Source organism: Carcharhinus amblyrhynchos, chromosome 35, assembly GCF_965287045.1.
Source record: "Carcharhinus amblyrhynchos chromosome 35, sCarAmb.v2.hapA, whole genome shotgun sequence".
Taxonomy (NCBI): domain Eukaryota; kingdom Metazoa; phylum Chordata; class Chondrichthyes; order Carcharhiniformes; family Carcharhinidae; genus Carcharhinus; species Carcharhinus amblyrhynchos.
The window spans coordinates 16107475-16125124 of NC_137358.1; the positions used below are offsets into that span (position 1 = coordinate 16107475).

The window sequence follows — 17650 nt, forward strand, 5'->3', positions numbered from 1 at the left end:
GTCCTGTATTGCAGGAGCAGATACGAACGCAACAGGGCCACGCGGAATCGAGGCACCTACTGCAGCTCCTGCCCACACTGAGGCAGACAGCTCCAAAGACTCCTCGGAGGGAGTGGGTGAAGGAACCTCAGAGGGTGACACCTTTTTGCGCCAGCTTCCACTTCACAACTCACCATCTCAGATACGCTCACATCGGTGGGTCCAGTTAGTGGTGGGGCTTCTGGGTCACTCACCGATGAGCACGACACATCTGATAGGAGGGAATGTCAGTGGCCAGAGTGAATGTCCCCCCTCCCCCCATCCCTCCCTCCTCCCCTCCCCCCCCTCTCCTGAAGTGCCAAGTCAGGTGCTGCACTGTCTCCTTTCGGAGCCAAAGCCGTCGGCAACATGCAACATCAAACATTTGTTTAAATGACACTCGTATGCAGGACTGCCATGTCTCCACTCCCTCCTTCTCCTGTGCCCCCTGGTAAGCCTGGGCCTCCTCTGCCCGCAATTCATCCCCCAGCTTCTCCTCCTCAGCTCCAGCAGCAACCAAAAGAACAGCAAAGGCGATCGGTTGCATTGCACATTAGGGGGACATTAGGAGATGAAAGAGACACATGAAGAGATTAAAGAACACTGCTTGACCATAGCCAAGCGCGCGCATACACACACATACATGCGCGCACACCACACACACACGTGCGGGCGCACACATACACACACGCACATTCTGACCCAAAACACAACATGGCTGTCTCAAAAGGACACCCCGCTGTGAGTAGCACAGACCCATCTGACAGTAAGCACTGATCTCCTCAATAACCCTCACTGATGGAGCACCAGAATCAGACTTTTATCGAGCATGTCTATTCCAGAATGATTCTGGATTGAGCAAATGCAGTAGTGAAGGCAGACGTGCTGGTAAAGTGGGGTACGCAGCTCTCTAATTGGATTACATGCAGAATTATTTAAATTGACGTCACACCAAATTTGGGCGGGTTCCCAATCACGTCGATATTTTTGACCTGTAAAGTGTGAACTGGCGCCAAAACAGACGCAAATCACGCTACTCACGTCATGCCTGACTTTACCAAATTTGCGTGCCCAAAAACGGGTGCAACGTGATAGTAAACTACCGCCGTGTCAGAAGGACTAGCTAGGGTCAATATGTAGGGTTACAGAGATAGAGCCTGGGTGGGACTGTTGTTGGTGTAGGCTCGATGGGCTGAATGGCTTCCTTCTGTGCTGTAGGGATTCTATGATTCTAAGAATTTCTCTCCCTTAATTGTCCATCTTTTAATGGACAGAGTTACTGAGTTGAAATAGCAAAAAGATCCTGTTTGACATAGCATTATTTAAATTTCTCCATTTTGTATAAGCATACTTGCATTTACTTGGCTCAGAGGTATCTCCACAAGCAGTCTTTAAACTTACCATAAATGGTGTGGCACTTTGAAAAGAAAAGTTCTTCCTCAGTCAGCAGTAGAAGACAACTGTACACCGACCATACCAAGATTTCATCCGTACTGGAGAGTCGCTCAAACAGGAATTCTAGAGGAGACAGCAGAATCAGAAAACAAATCTTTCAACAAAGTACAACATGCTGCAGATGCTGGAAATCTGCAATTAAAAGCAGAAAATTCGTTAAGTACTCAGTAGATCAGACATCATTTCTGAAGAGAGAAACAAAAAATCAGTTTCCTTTCTCAGTCCACTAGCTGGCCTGTATTTAAGCTTACTGCAAGGTCTGATCTTCAATCCAGAGGAAAGTTAATTTGAGGCTAATGATGAGCTTCAATATCCTAGCGTTAGGCAAAGTGTTTTGAACAGTTTTGGGCAGTTCAAAACTTCATTGCAAAGAACCAAAAATTCTATTAACGACCCACATTTAGGCATTCAGACATTTCAGTTAGTGCCCTGTCACCTGAATCCACTAACTTCAGCTTTTGTAGTTCTCGGTTACGCTGTCACTGAACATGTTTTACTATTATACACCAATTAATATTAACCAGTGGACATTTCAAACATTAGTGAAAAATGGTCCCTAGCTATTTTAATGGAGAACCAGTTTTCAGCAATAAGTTTTCCGTCCCCATAATTATCCAGGGCATTAAGTTTATTAGTCACAAATAGGCTTATGTTGAAATTGCAACGAAGTTACTGTGAAAATCCCCTAGACGCTGCACTCTGGCACCTGTTCAGGTACACAAAGAACGTAGCATTGACAATTCACCTAACCAGCAGGTCTTTCGGATTGTGGGAGGAAACCCACGCAGACATGGAGAAAACATGCAGACTCTGCACAGACAGTGATCCAAGACGGGAATCAAACCCAGGTCCCTGGCACTGTGAGGCAGCAGTGCTAACCACTGTGCCACCATGCCCTGGGTTTGATTCTTGGCTTGGGTCACTGTCTGTGTGGAGTTTGCGCGTTCTCCCATGTAGCGTGGATCTCCTCCGGGTGCTCCGGTTTCCTCCCACAGTCCAAAAGATGTGCTGGTTAGGTGCATTGACCATGCTAAATTCTCCCTCAGGTGTACCCAAACAGGTGCCGGAATGTGGCGACTAGGGGATTTTCACAGTAACTTCGTTGTTGATGTAAGCCGATTTGTGACATGAATAAACTTTTAAAAAGCCAGGTTCCTGGTGCTGTGAGGCAGCAAGTGCTTACCACTGTGCCATCCTAAAAGGGTGGATTAGATTTCTGAACTTAAAAGCTGGGATACAAGGGTTTCCACGATGTCACGTAGAAATTAGAAGCAAGATGCCTTTTAAAACTTTCAAGCAAGGTTCCCACCAAAATCAGCAGTACAGGGTCACAGTTGGGTTGGAATGTATAAAAATGGAGTAGGCCAGTTGTCTCCTTGAGCCTGTTCTGCCATTCAACTAGATTATGGTTGATCTACCTCAAAGTCATTTTCGTGCACTATTCCCAATATCCCTTGATATATTTTAATATCTAGAAATCCATTGATCTCTAACTTGAACATATTCAGTGACTGAGTCTCCAGAGCCCTCTGGGGTAGAAAATTTCAAAGATATACTTTCCTCTGAGTGAACAAATCCCTCCCCATCTCAGCCTTAAATTGTTTACTTTTATTCTGAGACTGTGTCCCCTGGTTCTAGACACCCCAGCTAGTGGAAACATCCTTTCTGTATCTAGCTTGTCAAGCCCTGTAAGAATTTTGTATATTTCAATGAGATCACTTCTTATTCTTCTAAACTCTAGACTATACAGGCTCAGTCTCTTCGATTTCTCCACATAAGACACTGCTGACATCCCAGAGATCAATCAGGTGGACTTTTGCTGCACTCCCTCTCTGGCAAATAAGTCCTTCCTTTGGTAAGTAGACCAAAACTCTACACAACACTAAGGCTCAATACATTTGCAGAAAGATTTCTTTATTCCTGTTCTCAAATCCTCTTGCAATAGAAGTTTCAGGTCTCTTTGGATATCAACACCACCCAATCTCTCACTATTTAAGAAATACTTTGCATTTCTATTTTCCCTACCCAAGTGGATAACTTCACATTTTCCACATTATATGTCATCTGCTGTGTCCTTGCTCACTCATTTATCCTTTCTAAATATCCTTGTAACCTCTTTGCATCCTTCGAACAAACATGTGCCCAGGAAACCTAGTGACATCCCAACAGGGGAAGCCTAGATTTTACTTACAGGAGCATTCCAGGGCCCACAAGGAGAATAAAAAAATGAAACCCCACTTGCATATATTTAGAAAGGCTCCTGACAACTTTTATTGATTGTCTTTGAGCAAGTGAAAAGTCTGGCAGGTTAGTTCTCAGCAACTTCAGGACAGCTAAGTGAACTGGCCGATTTTAACTATCCATGTCCCACAACACCCAGTCTCAATAGAACAGGAAGGGTTAAAATCAGCTATATCTGAAATTTTCCTTTTTGTGCTATTTAGGACTGAAAAATAGATTAATTTCTCTATTTTCATAACAGACAAAGGAATTTATTATGGGAGTACAGTGGGAGGCGGGTTTAATGCAGCAAATCAAAGGTAAGGACAAGGACTCCAACTGTAACTTTGTCTAAATGAATGGATTTTGAATGAGTTAAAGTTCTTAAATTTTAACTTTTTTCACATGGAAAGAGACAAGAAATATATCTGAGCAAAACAAAAGTAACCTGGAATATCTGCATAGACAAATGCAGGAGCGTATTGCACTGGAGAGTGGACGAGTATGGAAGTCATACATTGCACACTTGCAATCTGTAGTATTTCATCTCTGCTGAGAAGCAACTGAAAGAAAACAGAGTAAAATCTGATTTTAACTGCTGCTTAACTTGCCAATGTTGCTATCCTTGTTATGCTGAATTACCAATGATATATAGTTCATGATACTTTGTATTGCAGTTGCTGCAGGATTGGCTTTGGACATGCTACAGAGACAGACAGGCTAGGAGAAAATGAAGACCAAAGAAGAAAATAGCAAAGTGTGATACAGTCAAATCAGCCAACAGCAGGAAATGTTGTACATTTCCTCACAGTCATCTGTGAATATAACATTTGAACATATTTAAGAGACTCCAAAGTATTTGTACTTCAGAACTGGTGCCTTGCAACCATCTCCAATCATTAGACAGAAAGACAATTAGCAAAGTTGTATCTTTTGGGAACAATGCTAATCAAGTTTGCTTAAATAACTAAAACTGCAGCTATGTGATGCTACTAAAAACCCTGAACAGATAGGTTTCAGTGATATGGCCAGGTCTCAAGCTGGAGTCTGAAATTAGCATGCAGTGGTGAAGATTATTCAGGAATGATGGACTGGTTACCAATGTTCTATGTGCAGCAAAAGCACAGTTGAAGTAACTTTCCTTCTTAGGCCTTAATAGAAATCTGACAGAAGCCCCATCAATCCATACAAGTGATAAATGTTGATTCAAAGGTATTAAAACTTGGTGACATGGATTGTGAAAAGGGTGCTGTCTATTTTTCAAAAATATGGTTCTGCCAGTAATCTTCACTTTTGAAATAAGGCTTTTATAAGACATGATTGGAAGTACTATTTATAAAATATACCAACAATTCTGAAAGATAGAAAATGCTTTACTCATTTGAGCATAAGGATAGTTAATGGGGAGATTTTTTTTTGTCAAGCTTCAAAATCAATTATGGTCTTCAGCTAAAGTGGGATTAATGAGTGAGATTTATCAAACTGGGTGCACAGGCATCGTTAACTTGTTAATCTAAAATCATATTTATATATTGTTTTCGTATTGTTTATAGTCAGATCACAAAACATTTGACAATTTGGATGGAAGAAAAATTTGGAGTCTACTGATTTCTCCAGCACAGGCTGGTGAACTGTGAGACCCCTAACTGGGGCTACATTACCACCAATGGTGTAATACCAACAGTGACAAGTTTTCATGGGCAATTTAAACTGCATTTATAGAATTAGGGAGAAATTACACACAGAAACAGGCCTCACCACCCAACAGGTTTGCTGGTGTTTACGTTCCACAAGACCCTCTTTCCCATCCTACTTCATATTATCCCATCAATATACCTCCTATTCCTTTCTCTGAAATCTAGCTTTTCTCTAAACGCATCTATGCTATTCACCTTAACTACTTCCTGTGGTATTAAGACCTACAATTCAAACCACTTTCTGGGTAAAGAAGTTTCTTCTGAATTCTATATTGGGTTTATTAGTATCTCATTATTAATGACTTAGTTTTGGACCTTACTCAAACCTCACTTCCACATACATGGATGTAAGAATTTTTAATGATAAACACTGACAACAAGCACATAGTTGGAGGATTTTAAATGTGTAGGTACCCTAACCTGTAAATTCAGAATTGCAGGATGTGTTCTTCATCTCTCAATATAATATTGATATTCTGCACTGTCCGAAAAGCAATGCATATAAATAAAATGCAGGTTACATTGTGTGAATTTTCCTCACGTTCCATGGATCTTGGTTATATTTTAAGTTTTTTGGCTTGCTACCAGCAATGTGCACTGACAAATCATATCGATGTTGATTTATTCCAGTTTTTAAAAATTTTCTCTGAGGTGAGATTAAACTATAATTATCTGGGGAGCTGTCTTTATGGCAAAATAGGTTGGGGTCCAGTGTCCTATTAATCCAGGATCCAACATATTTTTATTGCTTTTGGGTTTTATCATTTAGTCTTACCCATTCATGGCAGATAAAGATCCAAATTTTCACAACAGAACACCTCATCATGATGATTAAATTAGCGAAATTCAGCACTTCCCACTTTCACAGGGGCATGAATGGAGGTGGGGGCACATTGTACGTAAGAATGTAAGAACTCGGAGCAGGAGTAGGCCACCTGGCCCCTCGAGCCTGCTCCGCCATTCAATAAGATCACAGCTGATCTTTTCGTGGACTCAGCTCCACTCACCCATCCCCTCACCATAGCCCTTAATTCTTTATTGTTCAAAAATGCATCTATCCTTGCCTTAAAAACATTCAATGAGGTAGCCTCAACTGCTTCACTGGGCAGGGAATTCCAGAAATTCACAGCCCTTGGGTTAAGAAGTTCCTCCTCAACTCAGCCCTAAATCTGCTCCCCCTTATTTTGAGGTCATGCCCCTTAGTTCTAGTTTCACCCGCCAATGGAAACAACCTCCCTGCTTCCACCTTATCTATTCCCTTCGTAATCTTATTTGTTTCTTTAAGATCTCCCCTCATTCTTCTGAATTCCAATGAGTATAGCCCCAGTCTACTCAGTCTCTCCTCATAAGCCAACTCTCTCAACTCCAGGATCAACCTAGTGAATCTCCCCTCCAGTGCCAGTATATCTTTTCTCAAGTAAAGGGACCAAAACTGTATACAGTTCTCCAGGTGTGGCCTCACCAGCACCTTATACAGCTGCAACATAACCTCCCTGTTTTTAAACTCCATCCCTCTAGCAATGAAGGATAAAATTCCATTTGCATTCTTAATTACCTGCTGCATCTGCAAACCAACTCCTTGTGATCCATGTACAAGGACACCCAGGTCCCTCTGCGCAGCAGCATGCTGCAATTTTTTACCATTTAAATAATAGTCCATTTTGCTGTTATTCCTACCAAAATGGATGACCTCACATTTATCAACATTATACTCCATCTGCCAGACCCTTGCCCACTCAAACTCCTTTACAGGCTTGTGTCCTTTATGAAAGCAGCTAGCCATTTAAATCATCAGCTACTTCCTTCTGGTCACATTTTGGTAGGCCAGGAGTGCGGAATCTGGCTATGTACACCTGGTAAAAACAGGTGTGAACTTGACATATTTTGTTGGATAGTCCTTTGGAGAGGGAGAGTACCCTTGCTGAACTTAGTTCTCAGCCCCAGAAGTGGCACAAAGCAAATTCCAACAATCTTAACTTAACCATGACAAGAAAAGGCTGGGACCCCTGGTATCACAGGGCAATTATTTTTGCCCTCTTCTGACTCAGGCACCCAGATGAGAGGAAGAATTTTAACGCTGGATAGGGACACATAGCACTTTGTGCGAAGGAACATATAAGATGGACAAAGCATCCTCACACATTGGAGTCCATAAAAGCCACTCATACCAGAGGGAGGTAGAAGCTCAGGAGATGCACCAGGAAGGAGGAAGAGGAGAGACCAGACAACCAGGTAACACCCTCGGGCATCCTACCTCAATATGATGGAAAACCAGTACCAAAGGCTAAGCATTAACTGGTGACATCATATGCTGCATGGTCCAGCAGCAACTCAAACTAGTCAGCAATACACAGCTGGATTAGGGGCTGTAACTAATGCACTCATTGCAGCTATAATTTGAATTCAGGGTGTCCTGGTTGCTGCAGGGACATTATCTGGTGACCAGTAAAAGACTGGTCCTTGTTTCTGGATCTCTTTAATCAAAACTTGAAAGTCTTGGTCAGAAAGGGATGGGGCACTGGACCCATCCCGCTCCATGTGTCTCCTCTGTGTAACGTTCTACGAATAAAAATCTAAAACAAAAAGAATTGTGAGCCATTCAGATTACAATGTTCTGATTCACTTTTGTTTCCTTACATTTTTACCACAAAAAAGGTTTAGTGGAGAAAATGATTTAATGCCATAGCTGAGTCCAAGGTAACATGCTGTGCTCCGCAACTACAGTCCTAGTGGTTTCTTTCCTCTTAGGCACACTTATGCATGGTGTGGGTGCAAGATGGGTAGCAAGGGGGTAAGTTCATCATTCGTCCAACTGGAGTCTTGGCAGTTAACCCGTGACTGCATAATATCTATACAAGGTAGCGGTGGCAAGGCAATGCAATGCCATCTCCATGACTGTGTCATGAGAATCCATTCCATCCTTTCAGTGGGTGAGCAGAGAATACTTAGATAGCAACAATGACAATTTGCCCAGAGGGAAAGCCCATGATGAGCCATCTGTTTCAGGGTCAGCTAACAGTTGCACAACATTTACAGCTCTAACAATCATCTGTGAAGGCAATGATATCTCCCATCAGGCACAGGGATTTCACTATTATTGACCCTACTTCTCAAATGGATCTTTTTGAAGAGCCACTTTCTATCTCTGCCAGAATATCCTAACTGGTGCCAGGCCTGCCTAGACACCTCACTACATTTTGGTTAAACCACCCACCACTCAGAACTTTGGACGGCCATTTTTAAAGGTTGGTCTCAGAGCTAAGAATTCTTCTGTCTCTGTGCAGCCAAGCTGGAGACAAAAATCTTGGCCAAAGACAGCTTTAAGATTGTAAACAGAAGGGTGGCAGTTACACCACCTGGGTGGACAGTGCTTCCTACTGAAAACTCTTCTCACAATTTTCTACAGTACCTTAAGGCTGCTCTAATTGGCCCCATCTCCACTTCCATATGCAAAGCATGAGGATGGCTAGCAAGATGAACAAAACCAAGCACTCTTTCTCCTGGTGACTTTCAAGATGGGAAATGAGGTAAAGTAGCACAGCATTCATTTTCTGGTGAAACTCTGAGGATCATCCATGGAAAAATGCTGATAGAATGCTGGTGAAGCCCAACTGACAAAAGTGTTGAAGAAAGTGGGGACACAAAAGTCCTCTTCAAATCCAGAACGGTCAATCTCAATCAAAAAGTGAACGCTGCCAACTGAATATAGTTTTAACTTTGCAATGCCTTCTAAATCCCAACAGCTGGTAACTATTAGGAGGTTGTTAAAGTGTTGTGCACCTGATGAAGACTATCAGACAATTTAATTTTGAATTGACCCCTTAAAGATCTGCCAGATGGCTGTTCCAGTCACATGCTTCAACTCATTTACCAAGATGGCGTCTGACACTAAACACAGACTAAAATTGACATTGCAGCTAAAGACCTCATCTTGATCACCATGGAAACATATTAGCATTTAAATTATTCAACCAAACCCACCCCTCAGATCTCCTGGAAAAATACATTTAATATAAAATTATATTTAAAAATGCATTTAAATATAGAATTACATTGATCCATGAGATCATATGTTAATCGAGAACTTCAAACAATTCACATGACGTACTGGATAAATGGAAGTAATTATAAAATTAAATCCAAGGAAACTATGCAACTCATGGATTTATTTTTGTCTTTGAGGGTGAGGGGCACGGGCTATTTGTTTCCAGTCAAATCTTGTACTCTAGGGGGGCCGTAGTCCAGATTTTAGTTCACTTCACACCTCTGTAATTAGGTTCACACAAAAGGACGAACAACTTTGACCTCACTATTTTTGTTTGGAAGCAAGTCATTTGCATCTCATCGAAGAATTGTTCAGGCAAAACCCAGATCTGGAATACAGAAATATATATACGTACATATGGAAAATGTGGATCACACTATTCACCACTCTTACCTTTTTCAACAGTAACAGTAGTGAATTTCCACCTATAAAACAGACACATCTTTAATGATGACTTCCTCAATAAATTGGTTTTGTTTATACCAAAGGCTTACTCACTCAGATCTAATGAGATTGTGACTTTAAATACTTTACTACAATTGTGATGACTAGAGCGTTGCTGCTCTAATTTTATATTTAGGCATTAAGCAACAAACTCGGTGGTGACCTGTCCTTTAACTTCTGAGATTTAAAGTCTAAACCAGATTAAACCACATAAAATCACCTTCTAACTATTCAAAAATCTCCTACATGAAATGTGTTAATCTACTTTATGAGTTAATACTAGTCTTCTAGTGGGGGTGTAAACCGCGAAACACTCAAGTTGGCTGCTTGAGAAACAATTTTCCTGTGCCTTCCCCATGCCAATTTTGTGCGGCCTTTTGACAGGTCAGGAAGGTTTTGGGTGCAAGGCGCATGCACGTGCGCACACACACACACCTTCCAAGGTTGGGTTCCCACTGAAGGGGCCAGAGAAAAATTGTATTTCCACCCACACACTATTTTCCTGCACTGAGTGAGTTTTGTAAACTCTAACCACTGGAGGAGCATGCTGAAGAATCAAGAACATTCTGAAAAGTGCGTAATGAGTTTGCAAACATTTAAATGTTGCTATTAGGTGCTGTACTATAATGTGGATGCGTTTTAATACAGTGATTCATCATAGTTAAATCAACTCTTACATTGACCAATAATGCGTAATTGCTATCATGTGTTACAGTAGTGTTCCAATTGTCAGAAGTGCCATAATGCATTAAAAAGTATAAAATATGGCCCATCAAACTCTGCTGTCATGTCTTGTGCTGTGATTTAAATCAACAGACAGCTCAGGCCATGTTAAAAAAACACACATTTGCAAGTTGAAAAAAATCCCAGCACCTGCTCCCCTCCATTGATTATTAGGCACAAAATGCTTCAAAATGGAAGTGGGACATCATTCTGTTCCAAGAGTTTCAGGCAATGTAACGGTATGCTCTTGTTATGACAACTGTAGCCATTATGGATGCTTGATTGGGTATCCAAAGCTTATCAAGGTTTCAGATCAGCACCGTAACCTGTTAACCCAAGAACAATTTAAACCTTTAAAAGGCTGTAGTAACAGAATATGCCTTTGATGTGTATTTTTTATATGTTGACAAGCAGAATAGGTAATTAAAGGATTACAAATGTTTTGCATTTGAGTAGTTTATTCCAGTATCTATAATAGTGTTTCAAATCAAAGTTTTATTGGATTATTATAAGTTTAATTTCTTCTTTAATTTTAAAATTCCCATGGTTAATCTCGTGGCTCCTGTGAACTGTACAGGCTCATACTGGGTAAGAGCCTATGGAAGATACATGAGAGATCAAGGCTGGATTTTCCATCTGTGCATGCCCCAACTCCAGAAAATCCTACCTTAGGTCAATGGACCTTTCCAATGGTCCACCCCTCACCCGCTATGATTCCCGTGGTGGGCAGAACGGGAAAACTGGCCCCATGGGGTGGCAGGGTATTAAAAGGCATGAGGATCTGATTGGGGTATGATGGTGAGTGAGGGGATATGAAGCTGACATGGCAATGTGAGAGGGCATGGGGTCGATGGGGTGAGGGGGGCATGAAAGTGATATGGGTGATCTGAGGTGGCAGAAAGTAGCACAGAAGATGTGAAAGGGCATGGGGTAGCATAACAGATGGGTGGGGGGTGGAGGGGAGAGGGTGTGAGGTTAGGGGGCATTTACCTTGCAAATTGGATGTGCTGGAGAACCAAGGCAGGCCCTCTAACTTGGCCTATCTCTGCACACACACTCCTCATGCACTCCACTGTGGCTCACAAAATGCACTGTAAACATGACCCCTATGGAGAAACAAAAATCCTGGGCAAAGTTACACATAGGAGGGGATAGGAAAAAATGTAGTGAAGTGGGGAAGAATACCTTGGGGCCCGAACAGGAGTCACCCACCACTCCCACCACCACTGGCCTAGTCTCAAGGCCACCAGGTTTCACCTAACAGCCTGGATATTTGGCATGATGCTCCCCAGTTATAGAAAAACATTTGTGCGGGTAGGACCAAGTCCTTAAGTAGCCTTTAATTGACCACTGAAGGACATCAATTAGCCTATAGCTGGCAGCCAAGTGACAGGAATAGTGCCATTAACAAGGCGTCTTATTTTATTAGTGGAGGGGAGAGTTGAGGGGTTTTGATGTTTCGAATCCAGATGACAGGTCATCTGAACTCAAAACATCAGCTCTTTTCACTCCTTACAGATGCTGCCAGACCTGCTGAGATTTTCCAGTGTTTTCTTTTGGTTCCACACCTATCGCTAATCTCTCACTGATCCCTACAATCACTCCTGTCCTTGCAGATTTATCATCTCACTCACTGTCCTCGAATTTATTAGAACTTAAAATCCTCGTCTTAAGCTACTTCTGTGATCTTTCTTCACACAAAGATCACCATAGATTATACCCGAACAGCTTGTGCAACTGGATTACACTCTTGGGGAAACTAGATCTGTTTGCCCACTCCGCCATAAGAATTTCAATAGGAATGCTATATTGTACTTGTAAAAGGCAATAATTAAGTTTGATGACTGTGTCCTTCATGGTGGGTGACATTGAATCTTGGAAAAAAGTGCTAAATACAGCCACTAGATTAATTTCCAGTTTAAAGTAGCTCATTTATCAAGTTGGCTCAAAATGGGAGCCTACACTTTAGAGAAGCATAGACTTAAGAGATGATTTGACCAAATTTACTGGATGATAAGGGAATATACTTTATTCGCATAGACATCTTTTGTCACTTAAAAGTTGAGGATCACCATAGGTGTTATAATTTCAAGTTATAAAAGGCCACAGCTAGGCTGCATTTCAGGAGGTGCTTTTCCCATAGAATATGGAACAAGCTGCTGGCTCCTGCAGCAAACACAGAGAGCTGGGCCTGTTTCTGAATGGGGTGCATTTCACTTTTTTAAAAAGGTCAGTACAGCATGACATGAAATCAGTGTGACCTATCGGGCTAGTTTCTATCAACTAAGGCAACTACAAAGAGTCTATAAATTGGCCTCAGATTTTGCCACTTCCCACCTTGCTTGAAAACCATATGATCTTATGGGAGTGATGCAGAAGACACCATACTTCTATAGGACAGGCTAAAAAAGAACAGAAGTTTTTTTTTGTCCATCATTATTCATTTTATTTCCCCCCGTCACCATGTAAAGGCTTTGTGGCACCATACCTTGAGAAATTACTTCATCCTCAGGCGATACTTCTTCAGTCTCATATGAACCCATCATAACAGTCACAAGCTGTCTAAACTGCAGGAGATGTTTCAGAAACCCTACATTCACATGAAAGAACAAAGTTATATGTTAAAAGATATTTGTTTGTTTTTAGTAAGAACATAATAACAAATAGGAAGAGAAGGCTTCCAACTCCTTGAGCCTGCTCCGCCATTCAATTCAATCATTCCTGATCTTCTGCTTCAATTTCATTTTTCTATGATTTTCACGTATGCCTCGATTCCAAGACACCAAACATTTGTCTGTGTCAGCCTTAGATATACTCAACAATGGGGTATCAGCATTCTTCTGGGCTGGAGAATTGCAGAGATTCGCAGTCCTCTGAACAAGAAAAATTTTCCTCATCTCAGTCCTAAATGATCAACCCCAGATCCTGAGATTGTGTTCCCATGTTCTAGATTCAACCACCAGAACAAATCAAACTCTTTGTTAAGCCCTTTCAGAATCTTGTGTGCTTCAGTAAAATCACCTCTTGTTCTTCCAAACTCCAGAGAGCAAAAGCTCAGTTTAACCCTCTCCTCATAAGACAACCCTCTCATCACATGGTCCAATCAATTAACTTTCACTGGGCCATCTCCAAAGTACATCCTTACCTGGAGACTGAAACTGCACACACTACTCCATGTATGGTCTCACCAAATTGTATAATTGTAGTAATTCAATCTTATTCTTATACTTCAATCCCTTCACAATAAAGGCTAAGGTGCAGTTTGTCTTCCTAACTGCTGGCCTAATCTGAATGCAAATTTTCTGTGTTCCTTCTTTAAGTACACCCAAGTCCCTCTAAACTAAGCTAAAATTAAGCCTTTTAAAAATATTGTTTTTCTATTTTTGCAATCAATATGAATAACTTCACACTGCCACGCTTATACTCTGTCACCTTGTTGCCCACTCATTTAACCTACCTTTTTCCAGCCAATGTGTCCTCCTCCCACCTACCTCTGCATCTTTAGCAAACTTATTTTCTGCATTACTTTCTGTCTCTCCAGCCAGGTTGTAAATAGCTGAAAGCTCAGCACTGGTTCTTACTGCATTTCAGTAGTACTGACCTGCCAACTTAAAAACGCCCCAGTTACCTTGAGTTCTGGATTAATTCCACTGACAATACCACTACACCATCACCTCCCCTTGAAGGACTGCATTAGCATCTACAGATTTCAGAAGTCTCTGTGGCTACTTGTTCTAGGACCCCATTAGGATGAAGGCCATTAGGTTTAAGTTTCTCCAATAGTTTTTCTCAGCCAATATTAATGACCTTATGTTCCTTTCATTGCCCCCTCTATTTCTGCTATGTAATTTATTCCTTCCACTGAGAAGACAAGCACAAAAATATGACCATTTCTCATAACGTCTGCCTCTAAGGGACCAACATTTATTTAAGCTACATTTTTTTTAATCACTATTTTGTCACCTAAACATTCTAAGCTGTTTTACTTACTTTTCTCTCACTATTTTAAAAACAGTGTTTCACTGCTCTTAACCCTTCCCATCCATCTGTCTTTTACACCATTCTTTATGTAAGTGGCCAAGCTGAAGAGTAAATATATTCTAAGGTTTCAATGCAAGTTCTGAGTCAGCCATTGGGAGGTCTGCAGTAACACTGTGAAACAGAAGTAGAAACTTCATCTTGGTGCTGACACCTGCTGAGATCATGGAGGGGATTTAATCCTATCTGCCAGACAGATGGGTAGTTAAACTGCCCTGGGTAATTTAGCTGCAAGAAAGTTGCCAACTTCCCATCCTTTCCAATTGAATAGGCAATTGGCCTGATGAATCAGCTGACATTTTCTAGCCATGTTACATTTGTTTGTGTAGCAGAAGTAGAGAAGGAAAGAATTCTCAATCTTTATGACTGGATTCATTTCAGTAATCTGTAGACATATCAAAGTCCCTACTTTACAAGTGGAGGTGGTTAGAGGAAGGTGGGTGGTTATCTAGAGGGGAAAGCCACATGGGTTTCCTGGATGTCTAGCTGATGTTAATAACAAGACGTTTTGTAATTTCACTAGATTTCTTGCTTATCAGCCAGCCTGATTGACAAATGACCTAACGATCAGGAAAGCATGTAGCAAAAGGCTGCAGTTGGAGTGCAGAAAGTAGGTACAGGGAGAGGGGGAAATCACAGAGTTCACAGAGATCAGAAGCATCATGATCATGGAGTTTAGGGGCCAAAAATCAAAGTGATTCATTTGGTCGAACAAAGGAGAACAGCCAGTAAAAAAGTGTACAATTCTAAAGGGAGGTGCAGGAGCACAGAAACCTTGGGGGTAGATGTGCACAAACCATTAAAAGTGTCAGGGCAGTTTACAATGCAGTTAATAAAGAGGATCCTGGACTTTATAAATATGGGTACATAAGCAAGGAAGCTATGATAAAACTTTTAGTTTCAACTGGAGTGGTATATCCAGTTCTGGGCGCCACACTAAGGATGTGAAGGCCTTGGGGAGAGTGCAGAAAATATTCACAAGGTATTAATGATAAGTGGGATTGACAAAATAGACATGGAAAGTATGTTTCCTTGTGTAGGGCAATCTAGAATAAGTGGTCATAATTTTAGGATAAGGGGTAGCAGATTTAAAATAGATGAGGAGAAACTACTTCTCTCAAAGGGTCACGAGTCTGTGGAATTCACTAACCCAGAGCGTGGTGGGTGATGGGACTTTGAGTAAATTTACAGAAGAGGTGGACAGATTTTTAATTAGTAAGGGTTTGAAGAGTTCTGGTGAATGGGCATGAGATCAGCCATGATCGTATTAAATGGTAGAGCAAGCGTGCGGGACCAAATTGCGTGCTTCTGCTTCTAATTCTCACAATTCTTATGAAATCGGTTCCATGTAGCTTAAATTACAAATGTCTAGGATAGACTGGAAAAGCAGGGGTTTTTCTCCTTGGAGAATAGATGATTAAAAGATTTGATAGAGGTATTTAAAATCATGAGCTGTCTGGACAGAGTATATATGCAGAAACTGCTCTCATTGAGGAAGGGTCGCAAACCAGATGACACTGATTTAAGATAATTGGCAAAAGAACCAATGGCGACACGAGGAAAAACTTTTACGCATCAACTGACTAGGATCTGGAATGCACTACCCGAGAATGTGATAGAGACAGGTACAAACAATGCCTTCAAGAGAGAATTAAATAATTAACTGAAAAGATAACAAATTGCAGAACCATGGGGAAAGAAGGGTGGGGAAGTGAGAGTAGGTGACTTGATCTTGCAGACAGATAACAGGGACATAACGGGCCAAATGGTCTCCACTATGTTGTAACCATTCTGCGAGTACGTGGAGGTCTAGGGTAGAGAGGGCCACACGGTGGCACAGTGGTTGGCACTGCTGTCTCATAGCACCAGGGACCTGGGATCAATTCTGACCTTGGGTGACTGTGTGGAGTTCAACCCGCGACTGCGTGGTTTCCTCTGGGTGCTCCAGTTTCCTCCCACACTCCAAAGATGTGCGGTTAATTGGCCATGCTAAATTGCCCCTTAGTGTCAGGGGGATAAGCATGGATGGAATTGTTGTTGGTGCAAGCTTGATGGTCCAAATGGCCTCCTTCTGCATTGTAGGGATTCTATGATCATGGAGGTCAGAAAAGAGGAAACATGGGAATTGTGGTGGAGATGGGGATGTAGTGTCAGCTAATTAGAGGATCTGTAGAGATTTTCTTGTTGGGCATTCATAAATCCTGCTTCTCCTGGCCCAAACACAATGTTGTAAAAGCAATAACCTTTTGGATTCATCTTACTCATCTTAAAGTTTATTTATTAGTCACAAGCAGGCTTACATTAACAGTGCAATGAAATTACTGTGAAAATCCCCTAGTTGCCATGCTCCAGCGCTTTTTCGGGTACACTGAGGGAGAATTTAGGGGGAACCAGAGGAAACCCACACAGACACAGGGAGAACGTGCGGACTCCACACAGACAGTGACTCAAGCTGGAATCGAACCCGGGTCCCTGGCGTTGTGAGGCAGCAGTGCTAACCATAAAGTAAAAAGAAAACTGATGACAAAACAAAATGTCAGAGGTTACCATCATATATTTTACTTTATTCTTTCATGGGATGTGGGTGTCACTGGCAAGGTGTGGAAACTGCATTTCTCCCCATGTCTGCATAGGTTTCCTCCAGGTGCTCCGGTTTCCTCCCACACTCCAGAAGACGTGCTGGTTAGTTGCATTGGCCATGCTAAATTCCTCCTCTGTGTACCCGAATAGGCGGCGGAGTGTGGCGACTAGGGGATTTTCACAGTACCTTCATTATTGATGTAAGCCTACTTGGGACTAATAAATAAACTTTAAACTTTTTTTTCATGTCAGAGAACAGAGCAGATAAGGGTCATCACCACCACTCTGGGTCTGGCGCCACTTTTAGGCTGGAGCAGACCACCTTAGTGAAATAAATGGTCTTTACAGCAATTGAAGATAGTTGTCATGGTCACCATTAGAACCACAGAAAATTACAGCTCAGAAACAGGCCTTTTGGCCCTTCTTGTCT

General features: G+C 41.7%; 1 protein-coding gene across 1 annotated transcript in view; it reads right to left on the minus strand.

The window, feature by feature from the left end:
- mei1 (meiotic double-stranded break formation protein 1) overlaps positions 1 to 17650 on the minus strand; it is a 117068-nt gene that overhangs the window by 54885 nt on the left and 44533 nt on the right. Inside the window, exons 7-10 of the mRNA XM_080217361.1 lie at positions 13091 to 13192; positions 9829 to 9860; positions 4142 to 4256; positions 1420 to 1536 (exon numbers count right to left, since the gene is read on the minus strand). Coding sequence (XP_080073487.1) covers positions 1420 to 1536; positions 4142 to 4256; positions 9829 to 9860; positions 13091 to 13192 — 366 coding nt within the window. The remainder of the gene's footprint in view (positions 1 to 1419; positions 1537 to 4141; positions 4257 to 9828; positions 9861 to 13090; positions 13193 to 17650) is intronic.